Source organism: Balaenoptera musculus, chromosome 9, assembly GCF_009873245.2.
Source record: "Balaenoptera musculus isolate JJ_BM4_2016_0621 chromosome 9, mBalMus1.pri.v3, whole genome shotgun sequence".
In the NCBI taxonomy this organism is placed as follows: Eukaryota; Metazoa; Chordata; class Mammalia; order Artiodactyla; family Balaenopteridae; genus Balaenoptera; species Balaenoptera musculus.
Window position 1 is genome coordinate 48,492,173 of NC_045793.1, and position 27,899 is coordinate 48,520,071.

Here is a 27,899-nt window from a genome sequence, read left to right on the forward strand (position 1 = left end):
TTTTTTGGACAATATTTATATTCCAATTGTCCTAGAACACTGTATTTGAACTGAGCTATTTTTTCTGGGCCTTTTCGGAAGATCCCAAATCCCATGTCCTCTGCAGGGAGAATATTTCAAGCTTATCTTTTCTCCAAGACAAACCTCAAAGGCAGAACTCCTCTCTCTGTGAGGCAGGTGTGATTTAGCAGAACATAGAAGGAAAGAGGGCGAGCAGTTCTTCTGTTCTACTGGCTGGCTGGTGGGGAAGGGTCCTTTCTCTGAAACCCCCTCCACTTCATCATGGCTGATACCTTTCATCATGTCCTGTAGCGTCTATAGCCTTGGTATTCTAAAGGAGCAAACTAGACTCTAATGAGCTTATTGTGCATAAGATTTTAATGATGTATTTAAAGCTAATTTATTCAGGTTCCACATTCTCAGTCCCGAGGCTAAAATGATTCTGTTAAAAAAAAAAATCCTATAAGGTTCTATAAAATGAAACACAATGCAAGAAAATCTTCAATGGCTTAAGAAGAGCTTTCTAAATCCTGGCTTCTAATGAGCTAGATATTGTAAGTTGGTCTAAATATAACAGCTGACAATTATTGATCTCCCTCTGATGATAAGCTTGGAAAGGTATCAGAGTGCCACTTAAGAATATTAATCTCTTAAGAAATGCTGGCAATTTGGCCTTACCCCCCCTCTTCAACTTGTGGTTAAATAGCTTTTTTTAAAAAATAGACAATTTATAAGGAAAAAAATATATAAACACTCTTCAAGCAATTTGGCTATAAGCATTACATCACTGAAAAACTCCACAAGAAATAGTAAAATATTTTGAACGGACATACACTTTTTCATTTTCACAACATGATGAGCTGGGTTTTTTTTTTTTTTTTTCTTTGTTTTGGTATTGGATTTTACTTGTAAGTTTATTGCTTCAGTGTCTTCTTGTCCTTTCTTAGATTATAATTGTAAAATAGAGGTGCTGTCCCTAATTATGGTACAAGGCAACATTGTATTTTTGAGACCTAGGAATGAAATAGTTAGGGTCACCGTTTTTTTTCAGCAGCCCAGAGAGACGATGGCGAGGACGACAGTCTGATGTGCATGGTGATGCACAAAAGAATAAGTCTCCTGGCTCATTCAGCACACTTTGGTTGGAGGATAAGAGAGAAAATTGTTAAGTGTAGCATAGCTGCTCCCTCACATCTGTTGCATAACATTTGTTAAAAACATGCTATGAATAAAGGGAGAAAGAGTATAAACTGGCTCTTCTCCTTGGCATTCTCATAGCAGGCTTCATCTAGGTTGATGTGAGCAACGCGTCTTGGCTATGCTACTGGTGGCTGCACGCAAATGTACCTGGTGCAAATATTCCGTAAAGTATTTTAAATGATGCAGCTCAGAGCCTAAGAGGAAGCGTGGGGGACCTGGGAAGGGGAGGGTGAAGGCAAGTTTCAGGACAGGGAGGAGGTCTGAAAGAGAACAAGAGAAACTGACGGGGATTACAAATGCTAAAGTGCAATTTTAAAATATAAATTATTTTAAAAGCAAAGAGGAGAGATTCTAAATTGCTACTGTTCGCATAGGCACGATTTTATTCCAATTTAAACGGGTTATTTCCTTTCCCTTCTCAGATATACTGCATAATGGAACTTGAATGGCTTAAAGCTACTGCGCACGGTTTGGGAAGGGGCGAGAAGAGCACTAAGGAAGCTGAATAGTGCAAGGCATTCTGGGAAGCTGGGGTGCGGCGGGGAGCAGCGGAGATGAAGCTGTTTTTACACTTTTACAAGAGAGCTGTTCCAGTTATAGTTACCGATTCCCTTTAGCTGAACTCTGCTCCCGAAAGGAAAGAGCTTACTTTCAAAATGAAAAAAGAAATAGATGATTTAAAACTGTTCCGAACATAGATTAAAAAATAACTCACAGAGCAATACAAATCCTTGGAATTTCTATGCACAGAGGTCTAAACAAACATTTCCACCAAATGATGGAGAATAGCCATTTGAAACCCTGTAAAATGAAGATACAACTAGAGTAGTTTATTATGAACTAATCCTTTAAAAACAAGTAGATCCTACAGAAGAATATTGTTCAAATGGAATGTTTAAAAATAACATTTATTAATAAATATCTTATAAAATTCTAAATTAATAGATTCCTGTTCAAATTTTGCTTTGGTCCTTGAATTCCACTGTATACACACATACATACATATATATTTTCTTAGATGGTTTTTTATTAACCAGAAAGAAGCACATTCTATCCTAACTGGATGGCTAGGTTTATAGCAGTTACAGATGCTTAAAACCCCCCAGCCAAAGGCTGGTCTTTTATGGCAGCTGGTTGATTTTAATGACAAGCTCAAGTAACACACGACAATTTTCTGAACTAACAGACCACAGCCACCTGCACATTCACCACGGATGCCCCTCTATTCGGAACATGCACTGCACTTGATTTCATGGGACTGACAGGCTCCAAAGAGCAACTGCTCCAAGTAAGTCACCCTAATGATAAGGCATGCAGTGACAGTACACAAATTGCTCGTCCCCATGGGCCGTGTTAAGACTGTGACCGGCAAACACTGATGTGGAGATAGGAGAGGGCTGAGGGGAAGGGTAAAGGGAAAACATCCGACCTCACGCCAGGCGTTAAAACGAGTCCATTCATGTACAGGGAGGATTTTCACTCTACCTGTCCTGGCATATGTTGAGAAATGTCTTAAGGAGAAGCAATTAAGATGGGAATGCCTCAGTGTAGGTAAGGACTGACCTGGTAGAAATGCTATCAGGTGTCCCTATCTTGGCTGCTAATTCCTGTCACAGAAGGCAGGGGAGGCGCTGTGGAAGTTTCCAGGCAGGTTGGCAGTGACTTCAGAAGCAGATCCTGCTGATAAAAACCCACCTGTGAACGAGGAGCGGCAGTGCTGCGCTGCGGGCCCTCCCTCCTCAGGATGGGTGCTCTGAACGTCATTGCAACTGATCTGTGACCATATGGATGGATGACCCAGTAGCTGGGTGGGAGAGGAGAACGGGGCAGAATGTTTCCCCAGATTGGCAACAAGTGTGGGACAAGAAGGAGAGATTTTTCAGGCAGACCGATTATTCTACGGTCTGGTGAAAGCTAGGCCTTCAAGTGAAATACTTAATATTGATAAGTTGAGTGTTGGATTTGACCAATGAGCCTTTCTGTTCAGGATTTCAAGAAGCTCTGACAACGTGCTGGCATCCTCCATTTACTGTATTTCCACACTGCTAATGAACATACCTAAAGGCCCTGAGTATAATAAGAAGATAGTTTATTCTAATTATACGTTGAGGCCCGTTTGCTCACCTGTGTGTGGTGGTTTGCCTTCTTAGCATAAAAAAACAGACATAATTGAGCTATACATAATGCACGTCAGTCAAACCGTCAAGCTGCTGAATTAAGAAAACTCAGGCAAGTTCTTAACTGCAGAGGCTTTCCGTTTAACAACTAAATATTTCAATTAAGAGGTGGAACAGAAGTAAAGTAAACCATAATTTTAGTGACAGCCCACTCCTTGGACATTCTGATATCACCAGTGGATTTTTTTAAAATCCATTTCATTAAGTGCTATGCATGCAGTAAAGAAAGAAAATATTTTTCACTTAAAGCAAAACAAAAATAAAAAAAAAATTTTTAAATTTAAAAACCCAAACAAATATTTCAATGAGCTCTTTCTCCTTTTTAGGGGGACACATAAATGGTCCTAGGAAGGAGTTTAGAAAAAATTATTTTTGATTTCAAAATAGAGACAAGAATGTTAACTGCTTTTTTAGCTAAATCTTAAACTTCTTAGGAAGCCAGTTAGGTTAAACCATTCAGCTATGACAGCTGGGATTCAAAACAAAACAAAACAACTGAATTCAGTATTTAAAATACTTAAAAATGATATGTTTGTCTAAAATATAATAGAAAATCCTTTTCTTGTTTGCATTTTTTTCTTTTTTCTCTTTTTGTTTTTTTTTTTTTGCTTTTGCTTTTGTTTTGATTTTTTAGATCATATATCCAAGTTATGAGTTTCCCTGGAAACTCAAAACTTTCTTTTTGAAAGCACTGCATACATGAAAAGATTGTTGATAAATACTGATTTAAAAAGTAAGTTATTAGATAAAACTGAAACTAGTTATAAAAACCATGCTTCATGACCCTTATATTTTCTTTTTTTCTCCAAAATAGATTCTTACACTATACTGAGAGAAAAAAAACCACATCCTTCCCTTTTCCGAACTCTTATAAAAGCTACACCTTTTGTAAAATACTATTTTTTTATATCCCATTCTCTCTCTCTCTCTCTCTCTCTCTCTCTCTCTCTCTCTCTCACACACACACACACACACACACACACTCATGTTTGGAGGTCAAGCTTTCAAATGGAGATGAAACACCAGCACCTGCCTAGACCACTAGAGAAGAACATTAGCCCCAGTTATTTGTGAGATGTGATATTAAAACCTTAGCACAGTAGAATGGCTTGTTTCAAGGAGGCACAACTGTGGTTCGGACTATCTGCTTTCTGTAATGGGCAAGTCCAGGAAAGTTGCTGAAAGTATAAATCAGAATTATTCAGAAGAGTGGCGTAGCCATATCCAGGGGATACTTTGAGCAGCCAGAGCTTTAAATGCTGTGGGAGGGCTGAAAGCACCTCCGTGGAAACATGAGGTTTTCTTTCTCTCTCTATTGCTCCAGTAGTTTGTCTACTTTCACCCACCAGAACAGCAAAGACGGTTCCATTGCTTAAGAAAAAAATAATAATATATCTTAGGCTATTAGCAGCTAATGATTGAACAATGTAATCTGTGTAGTGAATAGAGCCCTTCTGAATTATTATATAGTACATGGATTTTCAACATTATAGACAGGCCATATAAAACCAGTTGTAATTCGAGGGTATGATATTCTAGCCCTGCATCATAATTTGGACTTTCACAATTGAGGCTTATAAAGCTCCCTTCCCTAGTGTCTCCACAGCTGGCATTCAACAGTGCTTCACCTACAGCTAAGCCACCTTTTATTTGCTCTGATCATTAAAAACATTAAACCAGGCACATTAAACATCTCCCAGTTACTATTTTGTAAAAAGCAAGAGTTGAATGGGTCAGGGGCAAGGGAAGCCATGGCTAGGTCCACATTAGCTTTTTTTTTTTTCCTTTAAACATTATTTTCTTCTTTACATGCAACGTTAAAGGGGAAAAAATAAAACAGAAGGAAGTAAAAATAAAGAGTCAATAGGGAGCCCAGGTAAAAGTGGAAATGGAAAGGAAAATTGGGCATTCAAGGAAGTGGACCAAGAGTAGAAGGAGAGGTGGTGAGATGCTTGCTGATTTTATTTGGACATCAATGGAGCTTATACTTTTTTTATAGTAAGAGAAACAGGGTTGTGGAAAAGGCTCTCCATTTATCTGGGATTCTGGTGACATCATAGCGCCAACTCAACATAAGCTACGACATCATCAGACTTCTCCCCCAGTTGCCTTGCAGTCTGTATACTGGACATCTAGGTATGCCTCATTTTGGCTAAAAGCTGTGGTTTAACAAGATTCAACGTTTCAGGCAAAGGGTTGGACTGATAAGAATGAAACCATGACTATATACAGAAAGAGTTCAGTTTATGAACAAGTAACTGGTACCAGAAAATTGGAGAAAAGCACCAAAGCATTTCCCAAGCTGATAGATTATTAATTGCATAACTCCCTTTTTTGCTTATATAACTAAGTATAAAAGACAACATTTCCATAATAACTATAAAAATGAAAGCCAGTCTTTGAAGGGCTGAGGAGTCTTCCAGGTCTGAGTTAATTCTAAAAATGCCCTTAAAACAAAGGACGCAGGATATGCGGCAGCTCTCCTTGGAGGCAAGGTCTGACCCTCGGATTTTAGAGAATCGGATTCAGGTCTGTTCTGTGAGTGGTGAGCTGACTGAGGGTGGAGCTTCCTACCACCTCGCTGACGGCCGAGGAAGTGGTGATGGTGTTATGCTGGATGACCTGCTGCTGAGAGCACGTGGGGACGGGGCTTGCAGGAGGGCTACTCTCTGGACCTAGGAAAAAGCACACACACACACACACACCAATATAGCTCTTTCCTGGGTGGACTTGGAGACTACTCAAAAAATATTGCTAGATGCTTGCTAGAAATAGGAGCGTTTCACACATTTTCTCCTGGAGGTTAATTTCAAAACTTTATTTTAAAGTCACAAAGCTATGCCTTCCCAGTTTATAGCTACAAGCAAAGCCATGCTTTCTAGATCAGCAACATGAGTTGATGTGTTTGAGTCGTGGCATGTGAAGTCCCCATCTTGTCTTTTCAAAGAGCCATCCATATATCAAATGTGGAAAAATACTCACATGTGGTGGGAGAATCTGTGTTGCTCAATCTAAAAAATTATTTGAAAAGAAATTGACCTTCAGCCATGAATCCCCGCTTCTTCCGTCATCCCCTACTCAATTAGCATTGAACCTATTGACATTCCAGGTGCAGATATTGGGATCTAGAAAAACAGATCCACTTTACATATTGGTAAACTGAGACAAGGTCACTAGCTTTTCAGCCCGGTGAATAACATGTAGCATATCCTGAGGCATTGGATATAATTCACCCAAAGCCTGTTTCCCAGCCCATAAAAGACTGCTAGCCCACCAGTAATTGGGCTCCTACTGGCTGCAGAATTGGAATTTGGTGGGATTTTACAACGTGAAATGCCAGGGAACGTCTAGCCAGAAATTATTAGGAGGTGGCGGGCATGGTGATAAATGGGGTCAGAAAAGAAGGGTTCCCTCTGGTGCAGTAGTCTGGCAGCCACTCAAGAATTCTAGCATGATATCCACCTGGGTGTGCAGTCTATGCTTTACTTTTGTTCTTTCAATAAATCCAATGAGAAATTGGTGGCAAAAAACTGGACACTAAAAAAAGCAAAAAAGTCAATGACTTACTTAGATATCCTTGTGATTCTTTCTGCATGGCTGTTATGGGGCAGTCTTTATGCGTTAACAACAGCTGTTTCAGCTGTGCCACCTCGTTTTTCAACATGGACACTTCATTCTGGAAAGAGATGGATCCAAGTCATGTTAAGAAGACCAGAGAATACAAACCCAAGGCCCCGTGCACTTTCAACAATGTAACTGGCACACTTCTTTTCTGTTATGTCTGAATGACATTAATAATATTATTTAACAGGATTCACCTGAAAATTTGTAGCTTGCCTTTGATTTGGCCCTCAGGTTTACCAGGGGCTTTCTGAAGAGACTAGGTTTTAACTCAAGAGCTTAATCCTATTAAAAGTTACTTAGGTGGGACCCTCCATTCTACACTGATTGGGTGACTCTAGGCAGGTAACATAACCCAGCTAAGCTCCAGCAACCTTGGATGGGAATGAAAATAGTACAAAGTTCTTTGAGTTGTTGTGAGGATTAAATGACATAATAGACGCAAAGCATGCAGAACAATGCCTAGCACAAACTAAGCACTCAATAAAGTTAGCTCTCATAATAATTCTCTTCACGCTGTCTTTTTTTTTTTAAAGATTTCTTTTTTTTTGACATGGACCATGTTTTTTCAAAGTCTTTATTGAAATTTGTTACAATACTGCTTCTGTTTTATATTTTGGTTTTTTGGCTGCGAGGCATGTGGGATCTTAGCTCCCCGACCAGGGATCGAACCCACACCCCCTGCACTGGAAGGCAAAGTCTTAACCACTGGACCGCCAGGGAAGTCCCCATGCTATCTTACAGCCTCAGGTTTGACACTGATCACGAATAGAAGGTGAACGTGAGGCACTGGGAGGAACTGTGTGGCAGGATGAGTGGCTTCAAACTGAAATGCCCTCAGAAAAAGCCGATTTCCCAAAAGAAGTTCTTCATGGGCTACAGTTCAACAGAGCACGTCCTTCTGCCTGATGCCACTTAGGAGGATGCATGGAAGCATACGGAGCAAATGTTGGTCCTCTACTGGTGGGATCAGGTCAGCCCAGGGAGGCCAAGGGCAATAGAGTTTAGGGCCATGATTGAGTTAATTTGATTGGTTCATTAACTAATTTGGCTAATTTCAGTCTATAAACTTTTTCCCTCCTCAATATCAGGGTGTTGTGGATTTACTTAGATAAGTGCCACAAATCTCCACTTTATGTAGTAATTCACAAAGATAGGTTCATAGTTTGTGGAATAATGTACTTGGCACCATCGTCTACAGATACAGTTGACCCTTGAACAACACGGGTCTGAACTGTGCGGGTCCACTTCTATGCAGATTTTTTCAATAGATAACAATACTGCATGATTAGCAGTTGACTGAATCTGAGGATGCGGAACCACGGATACAGATTGTCTATGGACAGCAAAGCACTTTATTAATAAACCAATACATTGTAAGTATAGAAACTGAGGACCTGGGAGTTGTGAGGGTCTGTAAAAATGTAGGAACCTGGAGAGCACTGTAACAAATGACCATCATTTAAAGATATATGTGAATATGGACATATTTCTTAATGTAATATATTAGTAATTATGTTATTTAGCTATGTTAGGGTTGGAAAATGAATGCCAATTAATATTCTCCATAGACAAGAACAATTAGCCTCCCTCTTGCTTAGATCATGCACACATAAGTACGATACTGATAAGGACTAAATAAAAGTCTAATGGCCACAGAAGCAACAGAAATTCATGGGGCAGCTTCCAGCAGAAAAAGGAACTCTCAAATGAGAGTTGAGAATAATCGAGTTGGGCTCCCCAAATTGCCACACCAACCTAGTGTAAAACAAGGTGGTTGGACTAGTTTTCTAGTTACTTCCTGCAAGATCGTTTTTTATTCTATGAATTGCCTTCTATTGAGAATGCTAATTACCTAATAATCTAATGAAGGTCTCCATCTTGATTTTTTAGTCACTAGTTAATTGCTTTTGGTATTCTCAAATGGGCTTATATATCAAGTCTTATATTTCCTAAGGGAGCCAGTCCTAGCACCTCCTGTACTTCCAAATCTTATCAGGGCAGATTCCAAAGCAACATTTACAGTTTCACTTTTGTGCAAAATTTCAAGTCCATGTACATGTCCATATTGTGAGAATCTACAGAGCCTTCATCAGATTCCATAAGGGAGCATTTGGGTTAAAAACAGTCAAGAATCTCTGCCCTAGAGGAAGCGGACTGAATCATGTGTGCTGTGCACATGCATAAACATTCCATATTGATAGGTACTGATAGATATCATTCCATATTGATAGACCGACTGATGTAGGAAATGCACAAATACTAGACTATATTTTAAATAAAAATCCTTTTCAAGATAACATTAATAGAAATCACCTTGAATACATTCTGGAAGAGAAGAACCAGACAGCAAATATTTCAAAATGCATGAAAGAAATCAAAAGTGGCCTGCAGTTCTAGTAGGGAAATAAAAACCAGGACTTCTGGAGACATTTTCTTATTCTGAATTACCTTGCATTATGAATTGATGCAAATCACCGTTTTTTTCTTTACTCCCTTGTGTAGGTTGTAATAATAACTATAGGTCTTCATATAGAAGCACTTTGCAAAAGCAAAGTATTAATAAGAAGTATTGATTCTCTTGCTGAAATCAGCTCTTCATTCTTTTCTTTTTTCTAAACTAGTTTGGGTTTGCTACTTCTAAAAGTTTAGCCATTTAAATAGGGACTGTAAGAGTATAGATGTAGTTGTTAGATTAATCTGTTCTTAAACCCATAAAGTTGACTTGGGATGAAGTAGCACCCCTATATAGACACTCAACACTGTAATAACATACTTTAAACAAGCACTCCAAGAAGTCCCTAATAGCTACATTTTCAGTTTTTAGCTTTGGGGGATGTCATTTTGTTAATATGACAAACTCCAAATGCTTTTTGATGCAAGCAGTAGTCCATGCCAAAAAAATAATTATCAAAATGAGCCCTGCCACATAGCCCCTCCCCTATTTTTTTTTTTTTTTTCTTGTAGATTAACTGAGGCCAGGTTTGGTTCATTCTAAAACAAAGGACTTTCAATTTGTACAGCAACAGTTCCCATCTGGCCTATTCTCTTGCCAAGTCCTAAACCTGAGCTCGTGTGTCTAAAATTTCAGCAGCGACTTAGGCCATGTGTCTTTGCACTGAAAAAGAAAAGCAATTATTTTCGTCGGCGACCAGACGATTTCCATATCATCTATTGAACACAAACAATCCACTGAGCACCACATTAGCAGTTGATGAATTTAGAGCTGATCTCAGCCACTCTGTCAGTGAAAAGAATGTGGATTCCTTCATAGTTGAAGAACTTTCTAGAATGAAAGATCACAGAGCAGTGGGTTAGGTCAAGAAAAGACTCGCTTGGGTCTTCATCCTACTACTTGCTGGTTGTGTGACTTTCAGGAAGACTCCTCATGTCCCCCGAGACTCAGTTTCTCCCAAATAGTGTCAGATTGGGTGGTTTCTAATATTTCCCCCAATTCCTATACCTGTGTTGACCTCTTGGGTAGAGGTTTGTTGTGAGATGAGGAAATGAAGTCTGGGAGTTTGATTTTGTTTTCTCAGGTCTGATTTTTCCAATCTGAAGCTCTGCAGCCTAACTAGAAGATTTATGCTGGAAAACAACTCAAAAGTGGCAGTTGGCCATCCAGACCTTGGATATTCCTTTTGGCGGGAGTTTGTTTGTGTAGCACCTTCCATTTCTGTTTACTTAAAATTTGGCTCACTGGACCAGCCTCAAGAGAGACAACTTTTTCTTTTGACAAAGGTCCAGTGAGAGGGAAAGGGTCATTCAAAGGTAGCAGAATCTGCATATCCTCTCCAGCATCACGTGGCGTGATGCAGAGCACTCGGCCTCACAGAAAACATGGAGCCCTTGTGGTTTCCGTCCCTGTGAAGCAAAGCAGTGGTTGGAAAACACCAACAACGTAGTCTTTTCAGAGACCGTCCCTTCCTCAGGCACTGCTTTAACAACCAAAAATACTGGTGCCTGTTGAATGGCCCCAATAGGACTTTTTTTCTGGTTTTCTGGGGCTAGAATTCTAGTATCTCTTATCCTTAGCCATTTGGGTTCTAAAAATGTGAAAATTAATAGATTAGGTTTGGGACTTCCCTGGTAGTCCAGTGGTTAAGAATCCGCCTTCCAATGAGGTGGACGCGGGTTTGAGCCCTGGTTGGGGAACTAAGATCCCACATGCTGCAGGACAACTAAGCCCGGGCCGCAACTACTGAGCCCGAGCGCCACAACTAGAGAGAAGCCTGCGAGCCGCAACAAAAGATCCCATGTGCCACAACTAAGACCCGACGCAGCCAAAAATAAATAAATAAATAAATAAATAAATAAATAAATAAAATAAAATAAAATAAGTCTCTCTTCTGGCAATAAGCATGTTTTAAAATATACTCTTTTAAAAAAGTAGATTAGGTTCTCATAAAGGATATACCTTATATGTTAAGTACCTTATATGTTAAGTGAAAGCTATAACATATATGCATATGTCAAGTCATGAACACATCTGACGTCAAAGTAAACCAGTATCCTCACTTTTCCTGGCTCTCTGCTATGACCCCCTCCATGTCTTCAGGCTCTAGAAAGATGGTCAATACCCTGGGGTCATTCTGCAAGGACTCATTTTAGTTAAAACTGATTTAAAAACTTGTCCGCATCTGATTACATGTCAGCTGACTACTCAAGGCTCCTTCATCTAGGTCAGTGGGTCTCACTCAGGGGTAATTTTGCCCCCCACGGGGGACATTTGGTATTGTCTGAACATTTTTCAGTTGTCACAACTTGGGGGTGGGGGAAAGGGTGCTACTGATACCTAGAGGGTAGAGGTCAAGGATACTGCTAAGTATCTACACTGCACAGGAGACAACAAAGAATTACTGAGCCCCAAGGTAATAGTGCTGAGACTGAGAAAACCTGCACCTGTTCATGGCCCTCTTGCAGATCTCAGAACTGGTAGCAAATTCCAGAGGTTCTCACATTTCAGTCATTACAAAACCACTGCTGTGATATTTGCTAGGTCACATACACCAGAACTTTTATTTACTTAACATGTTTGTACAAATTAACTCATTTTTTAATGATTTAGCCTGCTCCTTACCAAAAATATCTGTGAAACTGAAGGTTTGATGTTCTGATTACATTTTTCAGTACACATAAAAATTAAGATATGATTATTATTAATATTAAAAATGCGTGCCCATGTCCACCTAAAAGCTTCTCACATACTACTGTGCCTGCCAGATTCTAGAATTATAGGCTTTCAAGTTAAAGTGGTTTCAGCGGTGTTTGAGTCCAGCCAAACTCTGCGGCTTGATTCCCTTAAATCACATCTTTGCCAAGTGGTCAGGCAGCTAGTTCTTGGACACTCCAGAGACGGGGAGCTCATTCGTTTATTCAACAGATATTGAGTACAGACACTCAGGAACTCTCCATGCTAGACCCGACATTAGAAAAGGGGGTAAGTGGTCGGGGGAGAGGGTAACAAAACAGAGTCTCCAACTTCACACAAGCTTCGTACCAGCTAGTGGGAGGATTTATTATCTTACTTCCCCCATATCTGCTACATACGTTTCCCAGTTTCTTTCTCATGTCTATCATTAAAAGAATGGTACACTTGGGGGGAGAGTGAACATCCATAAATGATGACAGTCAGTCCCTGTATAACCCAAACAGTGGGTCCCTGTATAACCCAAACTGTCTTTGTATAATTTCAATTTGTACACTGGACGCCCCAAGACCATTTCCACTTAATGGAATTAAATATGCAAAGGGGGGTTTGGCACCCTAATTGCTCCTTTCTGAGGATGCACAGAGGATGGGGGGTGAAGGTGACCTATGAACTACTGAGGAGCAGATTCTCCCTATTTTAGGCATTCTTTCCCCTCTTCCCTCCACTCTTTAGCCATTATCTCTGCTCCTGGAAGCACTGTATAATCCAGTGCTATAATCCACCATTTTTACTGCTACCCCTGGACTGCTTGTCACTAATATAATACTTGCTTTTGCTTCTGCTGGTGAACAGTGCACTCCTTTCTGTGTTAGAACAAATGCCCTGAACTGCGTCATGTGTATGGCATGAAGTCCGCTGGAGAAGCTCCAGGTGCTGGAGGTTCTCAAAAACTCCTAGAAGTGGCCTTGTTATAAAATGTCCCCCCACTGAGCCAACCATGGAAAGCAAAAATCACGCAAGATTCAAATCTTGTCAAGTTTAAAAATGAGATGGAAACACGCCTTTTCTTATGGAGTAAAATAATAAACACAAACCTCCCTTTTTTCCATTTTAAACAAAAATATAGATAATCTAGTGTAAACTGAAGCAACCCCCTCACCCAGTGGACAGAAAGAGGGGCCTTTCGGTTGAAGATGTATTATGTACAAACGGCTCTGTAGACATTGGTTCATTTATTCCTCCCAACAACTTTATGAGGTTATTATTCCCATTTTATAGATGAGGAAACTGAGAGCCAGAGAGGTTAAACCCAGCAAGTAGGTACGGAACAAGAGTTTGAACTTCTGTCTGACTGAGCTTCTGCTCCCAGCCCTATAACTTAATTGGGCAGGGCTTCCCTCCTCAGAGCAGACTGATGTAAAAATGAATGGTTGTTTTGTTTCGTAGAGTGTCTCGGAACTAATAAACCTTGAGGAATAAGCCTGCAGTTGCTCTGTGGGGTAAGGGGTGGTGTTACTGCTTAGGTCAACAAGTGCCTGCGGGGGCAGGAAATGCCAATGTTACACAGGGCCTTTGAGTCCTGGGGAGAGAGACAGTGGCCTGCACCTGAAGTTGCATGTTTGTCTGGGTGAGTTCTTCTGCTTTCTTTTCCAGTGACATCACCCAGACCTTCCTCTTCTGTCTGCAGCGGGTGGCGGCTGCCCGGTTCCGTTCCAGAAATTTCCGCCGCCTCTCGTCCGGATCCTCATCCACCACCCTTCGCCGGCGCCCCCCTGTGGGCTGAGGCGGCTGTATTGTCTGGGTGGGCTGCATCTGTTGTGTCGCTGGTGAAACCTGCTGGGAAAGAGAGGGAGGGGGTGATGGGGAAAGAGAAGGAACGGCTGCATAAGGTGTTGAAATGCAAAACACAGGGAGTGGCTTGTTTTAGTTAGCACATTACACTTGTTTTCTAAGAATGAAGTCAACAATGAAATCACGCTTGTGAAGAGGAAAAGCATCACCCCTCTATCTTCTATGATATTTTGGCAAGATACAGGGATGATCTGCAAAAAGAGAGTCAAGTAGATTTTTTTCCCCCTGACTGGCATTTGGCTGAATCATGATAGAAGAAACATTTTTTTTCTCCTCAGATGTTAAAAATGTTTTATTTAAGGTGCCTTGTAAAACCTGAAAGTGCCAATGTATGGCAACGCGTGAAAACAGAGGTCAGGGTGACTGTCACCGTACTGATGAGTCTTCTGTCATCTGCAGAAAACTCCTTCTGGGCAGGTTGTGAATGCCTTTCATACTAATGGTGTCAAAACCATGTTCCTAGAACACACCTCTGGGACAACACTGCCACTGTGACTCCTATCAAAAGAACCCCGTGAAGCCTGGAAAGCAGCTGAAATCCTTTTGTCACAATTTCACAGTTCTTACTGCAAACGCCTAGCTGGACCTGCAAACTCCAAATGGGCCTGTCTCCTCCTCAGAGCTTGACCAAGGCTGAGGGAGTTACAGGAGATGGTGAGTGGGTGAATTTCTAGGTGATTGGGAAGCGGGGCCTTTGAAAGTCCATCCTGACGCAGCACTGAGCCCTGTTAATACACCGTGTCTGTTGACAGGGAGGGGTGGTTATATATACTTACATTATAAGGAAATCCTAGGAGTGGCAAAGCACTTTATTAAAAAGTTTTACTATGCTTATAGATTCCTTGTAAGGTCTGCATGGGGCTCAACAACATCTAAGGTTTTAGGGACTCCCACACATATAGCTTTATTTCCCTTCATACAGCAGACACTCAGCACCTAGTGAAATTTCTATGACTGACTGTTTATGAGTCTGGACACCTAATGCTTCCCTAATGCACTTCACTCCTTCCCTTTTCTTCATTCTCAATAAAGGGTGGTGGTGTTTTTTTTTTCCCTCCCTCTCATTGCTCAGTCACTCAGGCTATGGCTGTAACACCTATAAAGTTGTTTTACAAGAGGCATTTAACCTGCAGAAATAACAGGCGAAAAGCTTTAAAAATGAAACCCAGCCACCTTTTCTACCACATTCCAACCCTATGATTGAAATCAATCAGAACGACTGTAATTGCACTAATAATGGCTCCTGGTTGACATCAGCTGACTGATGATGATATATTTTAATCCTAAACTCTATCAAACCCTACATGACTAACTGTAAAAGAACCAGGCTCAGGACTGAGGTTAGATTGCATCTCAGTAATTTTGTTTAAAGCAAAGACATTTTCTAAAACTGTTTATTGGCAATTCCTTTCCTCCGAATCACAGAGGAATAACAAAATAAATTGTCTAAGATCTTACTCACCAGAGCGGCTGATGAAGATGTATTCCTTGTTACTGGCAAACGTTTAGCACTAGTCATTTCAGATGCAGTAACTTCTGAGCTAACCACCGCAAAGCAAAGCACTAGGGAAGAAGGTGCTAACCTGGCTATTTTTGCATTCTGTCGGGGTGGGGTGGGAGGGATAAATTGGGAGTATGGGATTAACAGGCAAAAAATGAATGAAATAAATTCATTCATTTCTTTGTATGAATTAGTGATCTCTCATTGCCAGCCCTAGACAAGACTCTCAAGTAGGCAAAACTGGGTTTTAATCTCCACTGCAGGGACCTCTCTTTCAATACTGTATTCTTCCACGCTAACTTTAACAAAGCTTTATCCCCTGACGCTTCTCCTCTGCCTTTACCCAAAGGGGTAAGTTACATGGTGGTTTCAGGCGCAGGCCAAGTTCAGGGTCAAGGTGTGGTTTGGTTAAGAGAAATTCCTGGTGGCCAAGGAGTGATACCAGGACTCTGAAGTCACATCCTTATATGCAAAAGAATCGCAAGAAGCCAGGAGAAATTGAAAATGCAACCCTAAGACCAGAATTTGTGTCTCTGATAATTATTGTTACCCATCATTATCTTTTTAAAATAGCATTCTGTCGGGTTGGGGTGGGAGGGATAAACTGGGAGTATGGGATTAACAGAGGCACACTACCATACATAAAATAGATAAACAAAAAGGATTTACTGTATAGCGCAGGGAACTATATTCATAGTTCTTGTAATAAACTATAATGGAAAAGAATAAAAAAGAATATAGATATATACATATATATGCATAACCAAATCACTTTGCTGTATACCTGAAACTAACACAATATTATAAACCAACTATACTTCAGTAAAATAAATAGAATGGCATTATGTTGACACAGATGCTCTGAAAATTTTGATCAAAAATAATTAATTGTAATTTCAAAATGACAGAATTTATTCCAAGTCATCTTAGAATCTCAGAGTTGGATGGCCTTAATAAACTTCTATTGTTCTGACAACCATACAATTAGGCCACATGACAAGAATCTCAATACCAACCAAGTTAATACAGTTAACAGTGGCATTTTGAATATGGTCTAAGTGATCTTGTTCAAATTTCAACAAGACCAACCTGGACTTTTTCTTTTTAGTAGCATAGGATAAAAAAGCAACTTTGTGCAGCCAATTATAAAGGCAATTAACTGATTGCATATACAATTGGCCACTTACTGACTCGAAATGGAGGGCAATTGGCTAATTTGTAATTAGCTAATGAGTGGCTTTTATATTTAATGAACTGTTAAGCTTGTCTGTGAAGTAACTCGCTCACAAATGCAACCAAAACCTGATGCTATCCGTTTTTAAAAAAGATAAGTATACATGTGAATCTATCTGCCTATCTTTGACCTTGTATTATAGTTTTCTTTTTCCCTTCTAAATATATGTCCTACTATGGCACATGACTAAAAAGGTGCTTTGGATAGCATTTTATTGCTAAACTACTTGCTAAGCTTCTATCACATTATTCGGTTTGGAATTAATCATGGCTATCATGTATTGAAAATGTTGTGCCAAGGGCAAAACATTCTCTTATTTAATACTCCTAAGGGTCTATGAGCTTGGTCTATTATTACCCCATTTTACAGATGGGAAAACTGAGGCTTAGAGAGGTTCATCTACTGACCACAGTCATACAACAAGTAAGGTGGGAAAAGAATGAAAGTTTTCTCACTCCAAAGCCTGCACTCTTATTTGCTGTATAGAATACCTCTAAGAACTTTGCAAAAGTAAGCTTAGCTAATAAATAAGCTTATCTACTGAATGGAGAGTTGCTTATGGATAACACATTTTGTGGATGGCTGTCCAGGTTTGGTGTGTGTTGGAGGGGGTGGTGCAAGATCTCTAAAAGCTGCCTGGTGAGAGGTACAGAGGCAGACAATGGAGGAGACAGTGAATAAGTGTGATCCCAAGCTTCTGACACCATTCTGACCCAGCTGGTTGGAACCAGCAGTTTGAATGGGTGGAGGGAACTGACAAAGGTCATCCCACTTGAAGGTCCAAAATGCCTAGGGCTAGCCATGCTCCTAGACATGCCCTTCATCCACTTACTAAAACTCACTCGAGTACATGGACCCGCCTCTCTTCTTGGGCTGGGTGACGTAACGTCTGCCAGATCCCCCGACCCTCTTCCAGTTGTGTCTAAATGCTGGCTTTCTTTCTAGCCACTCCTGGTGACTTTCCACCACTGGGATTTGGCCTTCCTCTTGAACTGATCATCTACAGAGCTTGGCTCTCTGCCTGCTCCCTCCAACACATTTCTCATTGGGTGGGATGAGTCACCTTTCTTTACCATTTACACAGCACCTTACACCCTAACATCCATTACTGGGCCTCTTTGTCTGCCTGAAATTGTTACTCTTTATATTTTTAACATTTACTGTTATTCAGAAGATTGCCCATTGTATTTAACTTCCATTTTACAGGTGACAAAATTGAGTCCCTATGATGTTATAAAGTACCGCAGCTAGAACCATGGTTAGAATTAACTTATTTTTCTCATCCTTTATACACATCTTTCCTTAAAGCTTAAATTCTTAATCCTCCATTGGTGTTACTTTTTTAGGGTTAACTTTATAACACACTACAAAAATAGATCTTGGAGAACTTGAAGCTTACGTTTGCCCCTAGAAACTAAACCTGATATTTACCTTATTAGTTATAGAAACTATGATCTGGTAGGGTCTTATGGGTAACCATTACCTCTTAGGAAATGAACAGAGCCCCCCAGAGTGTCAGATAGAACACCTGGGCTTGTCAAACAAGGTTGCTGCCAGTGAGCCCCACATTTGAGCTTGTACTGTTAACGAGAAGGGAGAAAGAGATGATGAAAAAGGTCTACCTGTGCTTGGTTGCCGGAGTGCAGGGGTGGGTGTGGCGAGGTCTGGTGATGTGCCGGGTGTGCATGAAGGTGGGAGTGGGAGTGATGATGTGGGTGGTTCTGCTGGTGATGGGGCTGAGGATGAGGATGGTGTGCTGGGTGCTGGTGCTGGTGCGGGTAGGGGTGATGGGCTGGCAGTGTCTGGTGCTGATGTGGGTGTGAGTGCATGTGATGGTGTGGCGTCTGGTCCTGACGGGACCCCATCATTTCCATCATGTGTCCCATGGTGTTCATATTCCCATTTGACATGGCAGCAGGGTGGTGAGTCAACGCAGCCTTCAACCTCTGAAACAGAACAAAACAAGAGGGGACAACTGAGGTCAGTCGTGTACACAATAGGGATTTTGAATCAAAATGACTCATATTTTCAATTTTATAATATTTTATGGTACTATTGTTAACATTTTTTTACTGGTAGCAGTATGACTTTTATATTAATTTCAAATTTTCATATAGATTATGGTAGGTAGAAGTATCAATGTCAGCCATGAATGTTAATTAATTCAACTGTCACGGGAAATGAGCAGGATACCCTAGACATTCTGCTAAAAGGTATTTCCTACTATCCAGTTGTTAATCATATCCTACTGACAGCCAAATGCAAGTATAAACCCAATGGAACCATTCAATATGATAATGCCACTGAACAAAGGGCCCATCTGATATGGCACTGTGTTTTATGATGAGTCATAAGAATAAAAGATTTTTGCCTCTCAAAAGATTTCTCAGACCCAAAGAGGGAATAACTTCAAATTTTGGAATATAGGAACAGAACGAATGTTAAGTCTTCAAATTAGATTAGAAATCCATAACTTTTTGAGTCAATATGTAGATCTTTCCATTTGTTACTATGATACTTCTCACAGTCCCTTTAATAATCTAATTTTCTCACATAATAACGTTCTTCTGACTTTGGGAAGGAAATGAGGAAAGTAGAAGAATGTGGACCACTGCACTCCTACAGCTTCTTTGATGACCACACCACAGGCCAGGTACATCCAACACAAAAGCATCATCCATCAATAAGCAAACAGACATGCACACAAATAACTTCTCCCTGAATCTGATCTCTAAGCAGGGCTCAGCAAGCTTTTCTATAAAAAGTCAGATAGTAAATATTTTCCTCATTGCATGCCTTAAGGTCTCTCACAACTACTCAACTCAGCCCTTTCAGCACAAAAACAGCTGTATACAGTATGTAAACAAATGACATGACTATGCTGTGTTCCAATACAACTTTACTTAGGGACAGGATATCTGAATTTCATATAACTTTCACATGACACGAAATGCTATTCTACTTTTGATATTTTTCCATCATTTTAAAATGTAAAAACCATTTTTAGCTCCTGTGCTGTGCAAAATTAGGCAGTGGGCCAGATTTAAAGAGTCTGGGCCAGATTTAAAGAATCAGTTGGCGGGGAAGACCTTCAAGATGGCGGAGGAGTAAGACGTGGAGATCACCGTCCTCCCCACAAATATCAAAAATACATCTACATGTGGCACAGCTCCTACAGAACACCTACTGAACGCTGGCGGAAGACCTCAGACTTCCCAAAAGAACAGACGGCAGAGGGCGACTTACATGCAGAGGTAGAGCCAAATCCAAAGCTGAACCTCAGGAGCTGTGCGAACAAAGAAGAGAAAGGGAAATCTCTCCCAGCAGCCTCGGGAGAGCGGATTAAATCTCCACATTCAACTTGATGTACTCTGCATCTGTGGAATACCTGAATAGACAACTAATCATCCCAAAACGGAGGCGGTGGACTTTGGGAGCAGCTGTAGACTTGGGGTTTGCTTTCTGCGTCTAATTTGTTTCTAGCTTTATGTTTATCTTAGTTTAGTATTTAGAACTTATTATCATTGGTAGATTTGTTTATTGATTTGGTTGCTCTCTTCCTTTTTATATATATATATATATTTTTTTTTTCCCTTTTTCTCTTTTTGTGAGTGTGTATCTGTATGCTTCTTTGTGTGATTTTGTCTGTGTAGCTTTGCTTTTACCATTTGTCCTAGGGTTCTGTCTGTCCTTTTTTTGTTGTTTTTTTAGTATAGTTTTTAGCACTTGTTATCATTGGTGGATTTGTTTATTGCTTTGGTTGCTCTCTTCTTTTTTTTTAATTACTTTTTAATTTTTTAATTTTAATAATTTATTTTTTTTATTTTAATAACTTTATTTACTTTATTTTGTTTTTCTTTCTTTCTTTTTTTTTTTCTTTTCTCCCCTTTCTTCTGAGCCGTGTGGCTGACAGGGTCTTGGTGCTCTGGCCAGATGTCAGGCCTGAGCCTCTGAGGTGGAGAGCCGAGTACAGGACATTGGTCCACCAGAGACCTCCCAGCCCCTCGTAATATCAATCGACGAGAGCTCTCCCAGAGACCTCTGTCTCAACGCTAAGCCCAGCTCCACTCAATGACCAACAAGCTCCAGTGCTGGACACCGCATGCCAAACAACTAGCAAGACAGGAACACAACCCCATCCATTAGCACAGAGGCTGCCTAGAACCATAATAAGTTCACAGACATCCTAAAACACACCACTGGACATGGTCCAGCCCACCAGAAAGACAAGATCCCGCCTCATCCACCAGAACACCGGCACCAGTCCCCTCCACCAGGAAGCCTAAACAACACACTGAACCAACCTTACTCACTGGGGGCAGACATCAAAAACAATGGGAACTATGAACCTGCAGCCTGTGAAAAGGAGACCCCAAACACAGTAAGTTAAGCAAAATGAGAAGATAGAGAAATACACAGAAGATGAAGGAGCAAGGTAAAAACCCACCAGACCAAACAAGTGAAGAGGAAATAGGCAGTCTACCTGAAAAAGAATTCAGAGTAATGATAGTAAAGATGATCCAAAATCTTGGAATTAGAATGGAGAAAATACAAGAAACGTTTAACAAGGACCTAGAAGAACTAAAGAGCAAACAAACAGTGATGAACAACACAATAAATGAAATTTTAAAATTTCTAGAAGGAATCAATAGCAGAATAACTGACGCAGAAGAATGGATAAGTGACCTGGAAGATAAAATAGTGGAAATAACTGCCTCAGAGCAGAATAAAGAAAAAAGAATGAAAAGAATTGAGGACAGTCTCAGAGACCTCTGGGACAACATTAAATGCACCAACATTCGAATTATAGGGGTCCCAGAAGAAGAGAAAAAGAAAGGGACTGAGAAAATATTTGAAGAGATTATAGTTGAAAACTTCTCTAATATGGGAAAGGAAATACTCAATCAAGTCCAGGAAGCACAGAGAGTCCCATACAGGATAAATCCAAGGAGAAACATGCCAAGACACATATTAATCAAACTATCAAAAATTAAATACAAAGAAAAAATATTAAAAGCAGCAAGGGAACCCCCATAAGGTTAACAGCTTATTAACTGTTATTTTTCAGCAGAAACTCTGCAATCCAGAAGGGAGTGGCAGGACATATTTACAGGGATGAAAGGGAAAAACCTACAACCAAGATTACTCTACCCAGCAAGGATCTCATTCAGATTTCATGGAGAAATTAAAACCTTTACAGACAAGCAAAAGCTAAGAGAATTCAGCACCACCAAACCAGCTCTACAACAAATGTTAAAGGAACTTCTCTAGGCAGAAAACAAAAGAGAAGGAAAAGACCTACAATAACAAACCCAAAACAATTAAGAAAATGGTAATAGGAACATACATATCAATAATTACCTTAAATGTAAATGGATTAAATGCTCCAACCAAAAGACATAGACTGGCTGAATGGATACAAAAACAAGACCCACATATATGCTGTCTACCAGAGACCCACTTCAGACCTAGGGATACATACAGACTGAAAGTGAGGGGATGGAAGAAGATATTCCATGCAAATGGAAATCAAAAGAAAGCTGGAGTAGCAATTCTCATATCAGACAAACTAGACTTTAAAATAAAGACTATTACAAGAGACAAAGAAGGACACTACATAATGATCAAGGGATCAATCCAAGAAGAAGATATAACAATTGTAAATATTTATGCACCCAACATAGGAGCACCTCAATACAGAAGGCAAATGCTTACAGCCATAAAAGGGGAAATCGACAGTAACACAATAATTGTGGGGGACTTTAACACCACACTTTTACCAATGGACAGATCATCCAAAATGAAAATAAATAAGGAAACACAAGCTTTAAATGATACATTAAACAAGATGGACTTAATTGATATTTATAGGACATTCCATCCAAAAACAACAGAATACAATTTCTTCTCAAGTGCTCATGGAACATTCTCCAGGATAGATCATATCTTGGGTCACAAATCAAGTCTTGGTAAATTTAAGAAAATTGAAATCGTATCAAGTATCTTTTCCAACCACAACGCTATAATACTAGATATCAATTACAGGAAAAAAACTGTAAAAAATTCAAACACATGGAGGCTAAACAATACACTATTAAATAACCAAGAGATCACTGAAGAAATCAAAGAGGAAATAAAAAAATACCTAGAAACAAATGATAATGAAAATACAACAACCCAAAACCTATGGGATGCAGCAAAAGCAGTTCTAAGAGTGAAGTTTATACCAGTACAATCCTACCTCAAGAAACATCTCAAACAAACAACCTAAACTTACACCTAAAGCAATTAGAGAAAGAAGAACAAAAAAACCCCAAAGTTAGCAGAAGGAAAGAAATCATAAAGATCAGATCAGAAATAAATGAAAAAGAAATGAGGGAAACAATAGCAAAGATCCATGAAACTAAAAGCTGGTTCTTTGAAAAGATAAACAAAATTGATAAACCATTAGCCAGACTCATCAAGAAAAAAAGGGAGAAGACTCAAATCAATAAAATTAGAAATGAAAAAGGAGAAGAAACAACTGACCCTACAGAAATACAAAGCATCATGAGAGATTACTACAAGCAACTATATGCCAATAAAATGGACAACCTGGAACAAATGGACAAATTCTTAGAAAAGCACAACCTTCCAAGACTGAACCAGGAAGAAATAGAAAATATAAACAGACCAATCACAAGCACTGAAATTGAAACGGTGATTAAAAATCTTCCAACAAACAAAAGCCCAGGACCAGATGGCTTCAAAGGTGAATTCTATCAGACATTTAGAGAAGAACTAACACCTATCCTTCTCAAACTCTTCCAAAATATAGCAGAGGGAGGAACACTCCAATACTCATTCTACAAGGCCACCGTCACTCTGATACCAAAACCAGACAAAGATGTCACAAAGAAAGAAAACTACAGGCCAATATCACTGATGAACACAGATGCAAAAATCCTCAACAAAATACTAGCAAACAGAATCCAGCAGCACATTAAAAGGATCATACACCATGATCAAGTAGGGTTTATCCCAGGAATGCAAGCATTCTTCAATATACACAAATCAATCAATGTGATATACCATATTAACAAATTGAAGGAGAAAAAGCATATGATCATCTCAATAGATGGAGAAAAAGCTTTTGACAAAATTCAACACCCATTTATGATAGAAACTCTCCAGAAAGTAGGCATAGAGGGAACTTACCTCAACATAATAAAGGCCATATATGACAAACCCACAGCCAACATCGTTCTCAATGGTGAAAAACTGAAATCATTTCCACTAAGATCAGGAGCAGGACAAGATTGCTCACTCTCACCACTATTATTCAACATAGTTTTGGAAGTTTTAGCCACAGCAATCAGAGAACAAAAAGAAATAAAAGGAATCCAAATAGGAAAAGAAGTAAAACTGTCACTGTTTGCAGATGACATGATACTATACCTAGAGAATCCTAAAGATGCCACCAGAAAACTACTAGAGCTAATCAATGAATTTGGTAAAGCAGCAGGATACAAAATTAATGCACAGAAATCTCTTGCATTCTTATACACTAATGATGAAAAGTCTGAAAGAGAAATTAAGGAAACACTGCCATTTACCACTGCAACAAAAAGAATAAAATACCTAGGAATAAGCCTACCTAAGGAGACAAAAGACCTGTATGCAGAAAACTATAAGACATTGATAAAAGAAATTAAAGAGATGCAAACAGATGGAGAGATATACCATGTTCTTGGATTGCAAGAATCAACATTGTGAAAATGACTGTACTACCCAAAGCAATCAACAGATTCAATGCAATCCCTATCAAACTACCAAAGGCATTTTTCACAGAACTAGAACAAAAAATTTCACAATTTGTATGGAAACACAAAAGACCCCAAATAGCCAAAGCAATCTTGAGAAAGAAAAACGGAGCTGGAGGAATCAGGCTCCCTGAATTCAGACTATACTACAAAGATACAGTAATCAAGACAGTATGGTACTGGCACAAAAACAGAAATATAGCTCAGTGGAACAGGATAGAAAGCCCAGAGATAAACCCATGCACATATGGTCACCTTATCTTTGATAAAGGAGGCAAGAATATACAATGGAGAAAAGACAGCTTCTTCAATAAGTGGTGTTGGGAAAACCAGACAGCTACCTGTAAAACGATGAAAGTAGAACACTCCCTAACACCATACACAAAAATAAACTCAAAATGGATTAAAGGCCTAAATATAAGGCCAGACACTATAAAACTCTTAGAGGAAAAGATAGGCAGAACACTCTATGACATAAATCACAGAAAGATCCTTCTTGATCCACCTCCTAGAGAAATGGAATTAAAAACAAAAATAAACAAATGGGACCTAATGAAACTTAAAAGCTTTTGCACAACAAAGGAAACCATAAACCATAAAATGAAAAGGCAACCCTCAGAATGGGAGAAAATATTTGCAAACGAAGCAACTGACAAAGGATTAATCTCCAAAATATACAAGCAGCTCATGCAGCTCAATATCAAAAAAACAAACAACCCAATCCAAAAATGGGCAGAAGACCTAAATAGACATTTCTCCAAAGAAGATATACAGATTGCCAACAAACACATGAAAGGATGCTCAACATCACTAATCATTAGAGAAATGCAAATCAAAACTACAATGAGGTATCACCTCACACCAGTCAGAATGGCCATCATCAAAAAGTCTACAAACAATAAATGCTGGAGAGGGTGTGGAGAAAAGGGAACCCTCTTGCACTGCTGGTGGGAATGTAAATTGATACAGCCACCATGGAGAACAGTATGGAGGTTCCTTAAAAAAGTAAAAACAGAACTACCATACGACCCAGCAATCCCACTACTGGGCATATACCCTGAGAAAACCATCATTCAAAAAGAGTCATGTACCACAATGTTCATTGCAGCTCTATTTACAGTAGGCAGGACATGGAAGAAACCTAAGTGTCCATTGACAGATGAATGGATAAAGAAGATGTGGCACATATATACAATGGAATATTACTCAGCCATAAAAAGAAATGAAATTGAGTTATTTGTAGTGAGGTGGAAGGACTTAGAGTCTGTCATACAGAGTGAAGTTAAGTCAGAAAGAGAAAAATACCATATGCTAACACATATATAGGGAATCTAAAAAAAAAAGGTTGTGAAAAACCTAGGGGCAACACAGGAATAAATATGCAGATGTAGAGAATGGACTTGAGGACATGGGGAGGGAGAAGGGTAAGCCGGGACGAAGTGAGAGAGTGGCATGGACATATATACACTACCAAATGTAAAATAGATATCTAGTGGGAAGCAGCCGCATAGCACAGGGAGATCAGCTCGGTGCTTTGTGACCACCTAGAGGGGTGCGATAGGGAGGGTGGCAGGGAAGGAGACGCAAGAGGGAAGAGATATGGGGATATATGTATATGTATAGCTGATTCACTTTGTTATAGAGCAGAAACTAACACACCATTGTAAAGCAATTATACTCCAATAAAGATGTTAAAAAAAAAAATCAGTTGGCAATCAACTTGGTCGCAGTTTCTTCAAAATTGTTTTTTCTTGTACACAGACAATTATCATCATATCCTGAGGGGCACAATGTACTGAGTACTGTATAATGCAGTTACCCCTTGGAAATGTATCTTCTGCAGAGATGATATTCTAGTTGGCAAGCTTACATTGGCTACATAAAATATTTACTAGGGGACTCAAAGTTCTCTCCTGATTTGCATTCTTTTCTGATTGATGATGGTGGTGTGTAATCACTGTGAAATGGAAGAGTTGTATTTAAATGATGATCAAAGCAACCATGTGCCAGCCCTGTACAATATTAATGATTCTCAGCTGGTCAGAGTAAACTATTGATAAGTACCAATTCAATTCGTCAAAATCTTTAGTCAAATATAAACAGCCTTCACTTGTTAAAAAAAGGGGGGGCAGTTTGACAGACTATATGTTAATATCTGATAATCATTGAATACATTTCCTGTGTCCTGATGCAGTAACCACTGAGCCCACTTGCCACCTCTTTCATGAGCAACATGTACCACACAGAAGCTACTGATCTGCATCTGGATCATCCTGAAAAAGTTAAGCTTCCTGAATCCCTGGGAATGATTAGATGCTGTATATTGTGTTTATTACTAAACAGAAAAGTGAACAGATACTCCTCATCTACAATTTTTAGAAATGATTTCACTGTTTTTATAAAAATGCTCATTATAAAAAATTTAAGCAACCCTTAAAAGTACAATGAAGTCAGCAACCAATGAACCAAATGCATTGTTTGTTTGGTGGGTGAACAGTATTCCAGACAGCTCTCTCTGTGCATATGTAGAGACAGAAGAACAAGTAGAATAATTTTATAACAATGGGATCATAATAGCACGTGGTTTAAAAAAACTCTTATTTGAATAGAACATAAACAAAAGAAGTGAACATTGGATGAATTGCTGGACTTCAGATACACGTTTCTTTACTCCAAGAAAAGTTTCTAAGTGACATCTCCAAACTTAAAAGTGAAGAAAATTATGAAAAAATATATTGAGATCATTATTTTTAAATTGACATAGCAAATACTGTTGATGGATTTTGAGACTATTCTTTATAATTTCATTATTATAAAAATATACAGCTGCATAGTAAAAAAACAAAAAACAAAAAACTACTACAAGAATATGTGGTGAGAAAGTAAAAACTACCTGCTTACCTTCTTCCTTCTAAGCCCCATTCCTCAGATATAACCACCAAGTATCCACAGACATATCCTTAACGTTTATCAGAATACGTTTGTGCAAGCCCTTTTTATGATATATCGTTTTGTATCTTGCCTTTTTTCACTTCAACAATACATATCTTTGACACCTTGCCATATCAGTAAAAATAGCTAATAATAACTGCTGGCATCAACTGAGCACTCACTACGTGCCACTCCTCATTCTGTGTTTGACAAGTATTAACTCACCTAATCTTCAGAACAACCCTGCAAGGCACAAAGAGAGACTAAGCCACGTGCCCAAGCTCTCACCGCTGGAGAGGGGTGGAGGTGAGTTACCTCCACAGCCTGTTCTCTACGCCAGCAGAGAAAGAGCTGAAAGGCTTGTCATGCACACTTTGCCAAAACAGGAATAAACTGTGTTATACCACCTCCCCATCATCAAAAGGAAAGG

General features: G+C 39.4%; 1 protein-coding gene across 5 annotated transcripts in view; it reads right to left on the reverse strand.

Moving 5' to 3' along the window:
* Positions 1 to 817: 817 nt before the first annotated feature.
* The window catches only part of CREB5 (cAMP responsive element binding protein 5), a 406,791-nt gene continuing 379,709 nt past the window's right edge, over positions 818 to 27,899 (reverse strand). For 3 of the 5 annotated variants that reach the window (XM_036863401.1, XM_036863402.1, XM_036863405.1), the window contains 4 exons: positions 18,359 to 18,682; positions 13,756 to 13,986; positions 6,945 to 7,053; positions 3,955 to 6,052 (listed from right to left, as the gene is read on the reverse strand). In XM_036863401.1, coding sequence (XP_036719296.1) covers positions 5,889 to 6,052; positions 6,945 to 7,053; positions 13,756 to 13,986; positions 18,359 to 18,682 — 828 coding nt within the window. In that variant the 3' untranslated portion in view covers positions 3,955 to 5,888. Of the gene's footprint in view, positions 6,053 to 6,359; positions 6,389 to 6,944; positions 7,054 to 13,755; positions 13,987 to 18,358; positions 18,683 to 27,899 lie in introns of all 5 variants that reach the window. The other 2 variants (XM_036863404.1, XM_036863403.1) reach the window with 2 other exon arrangements.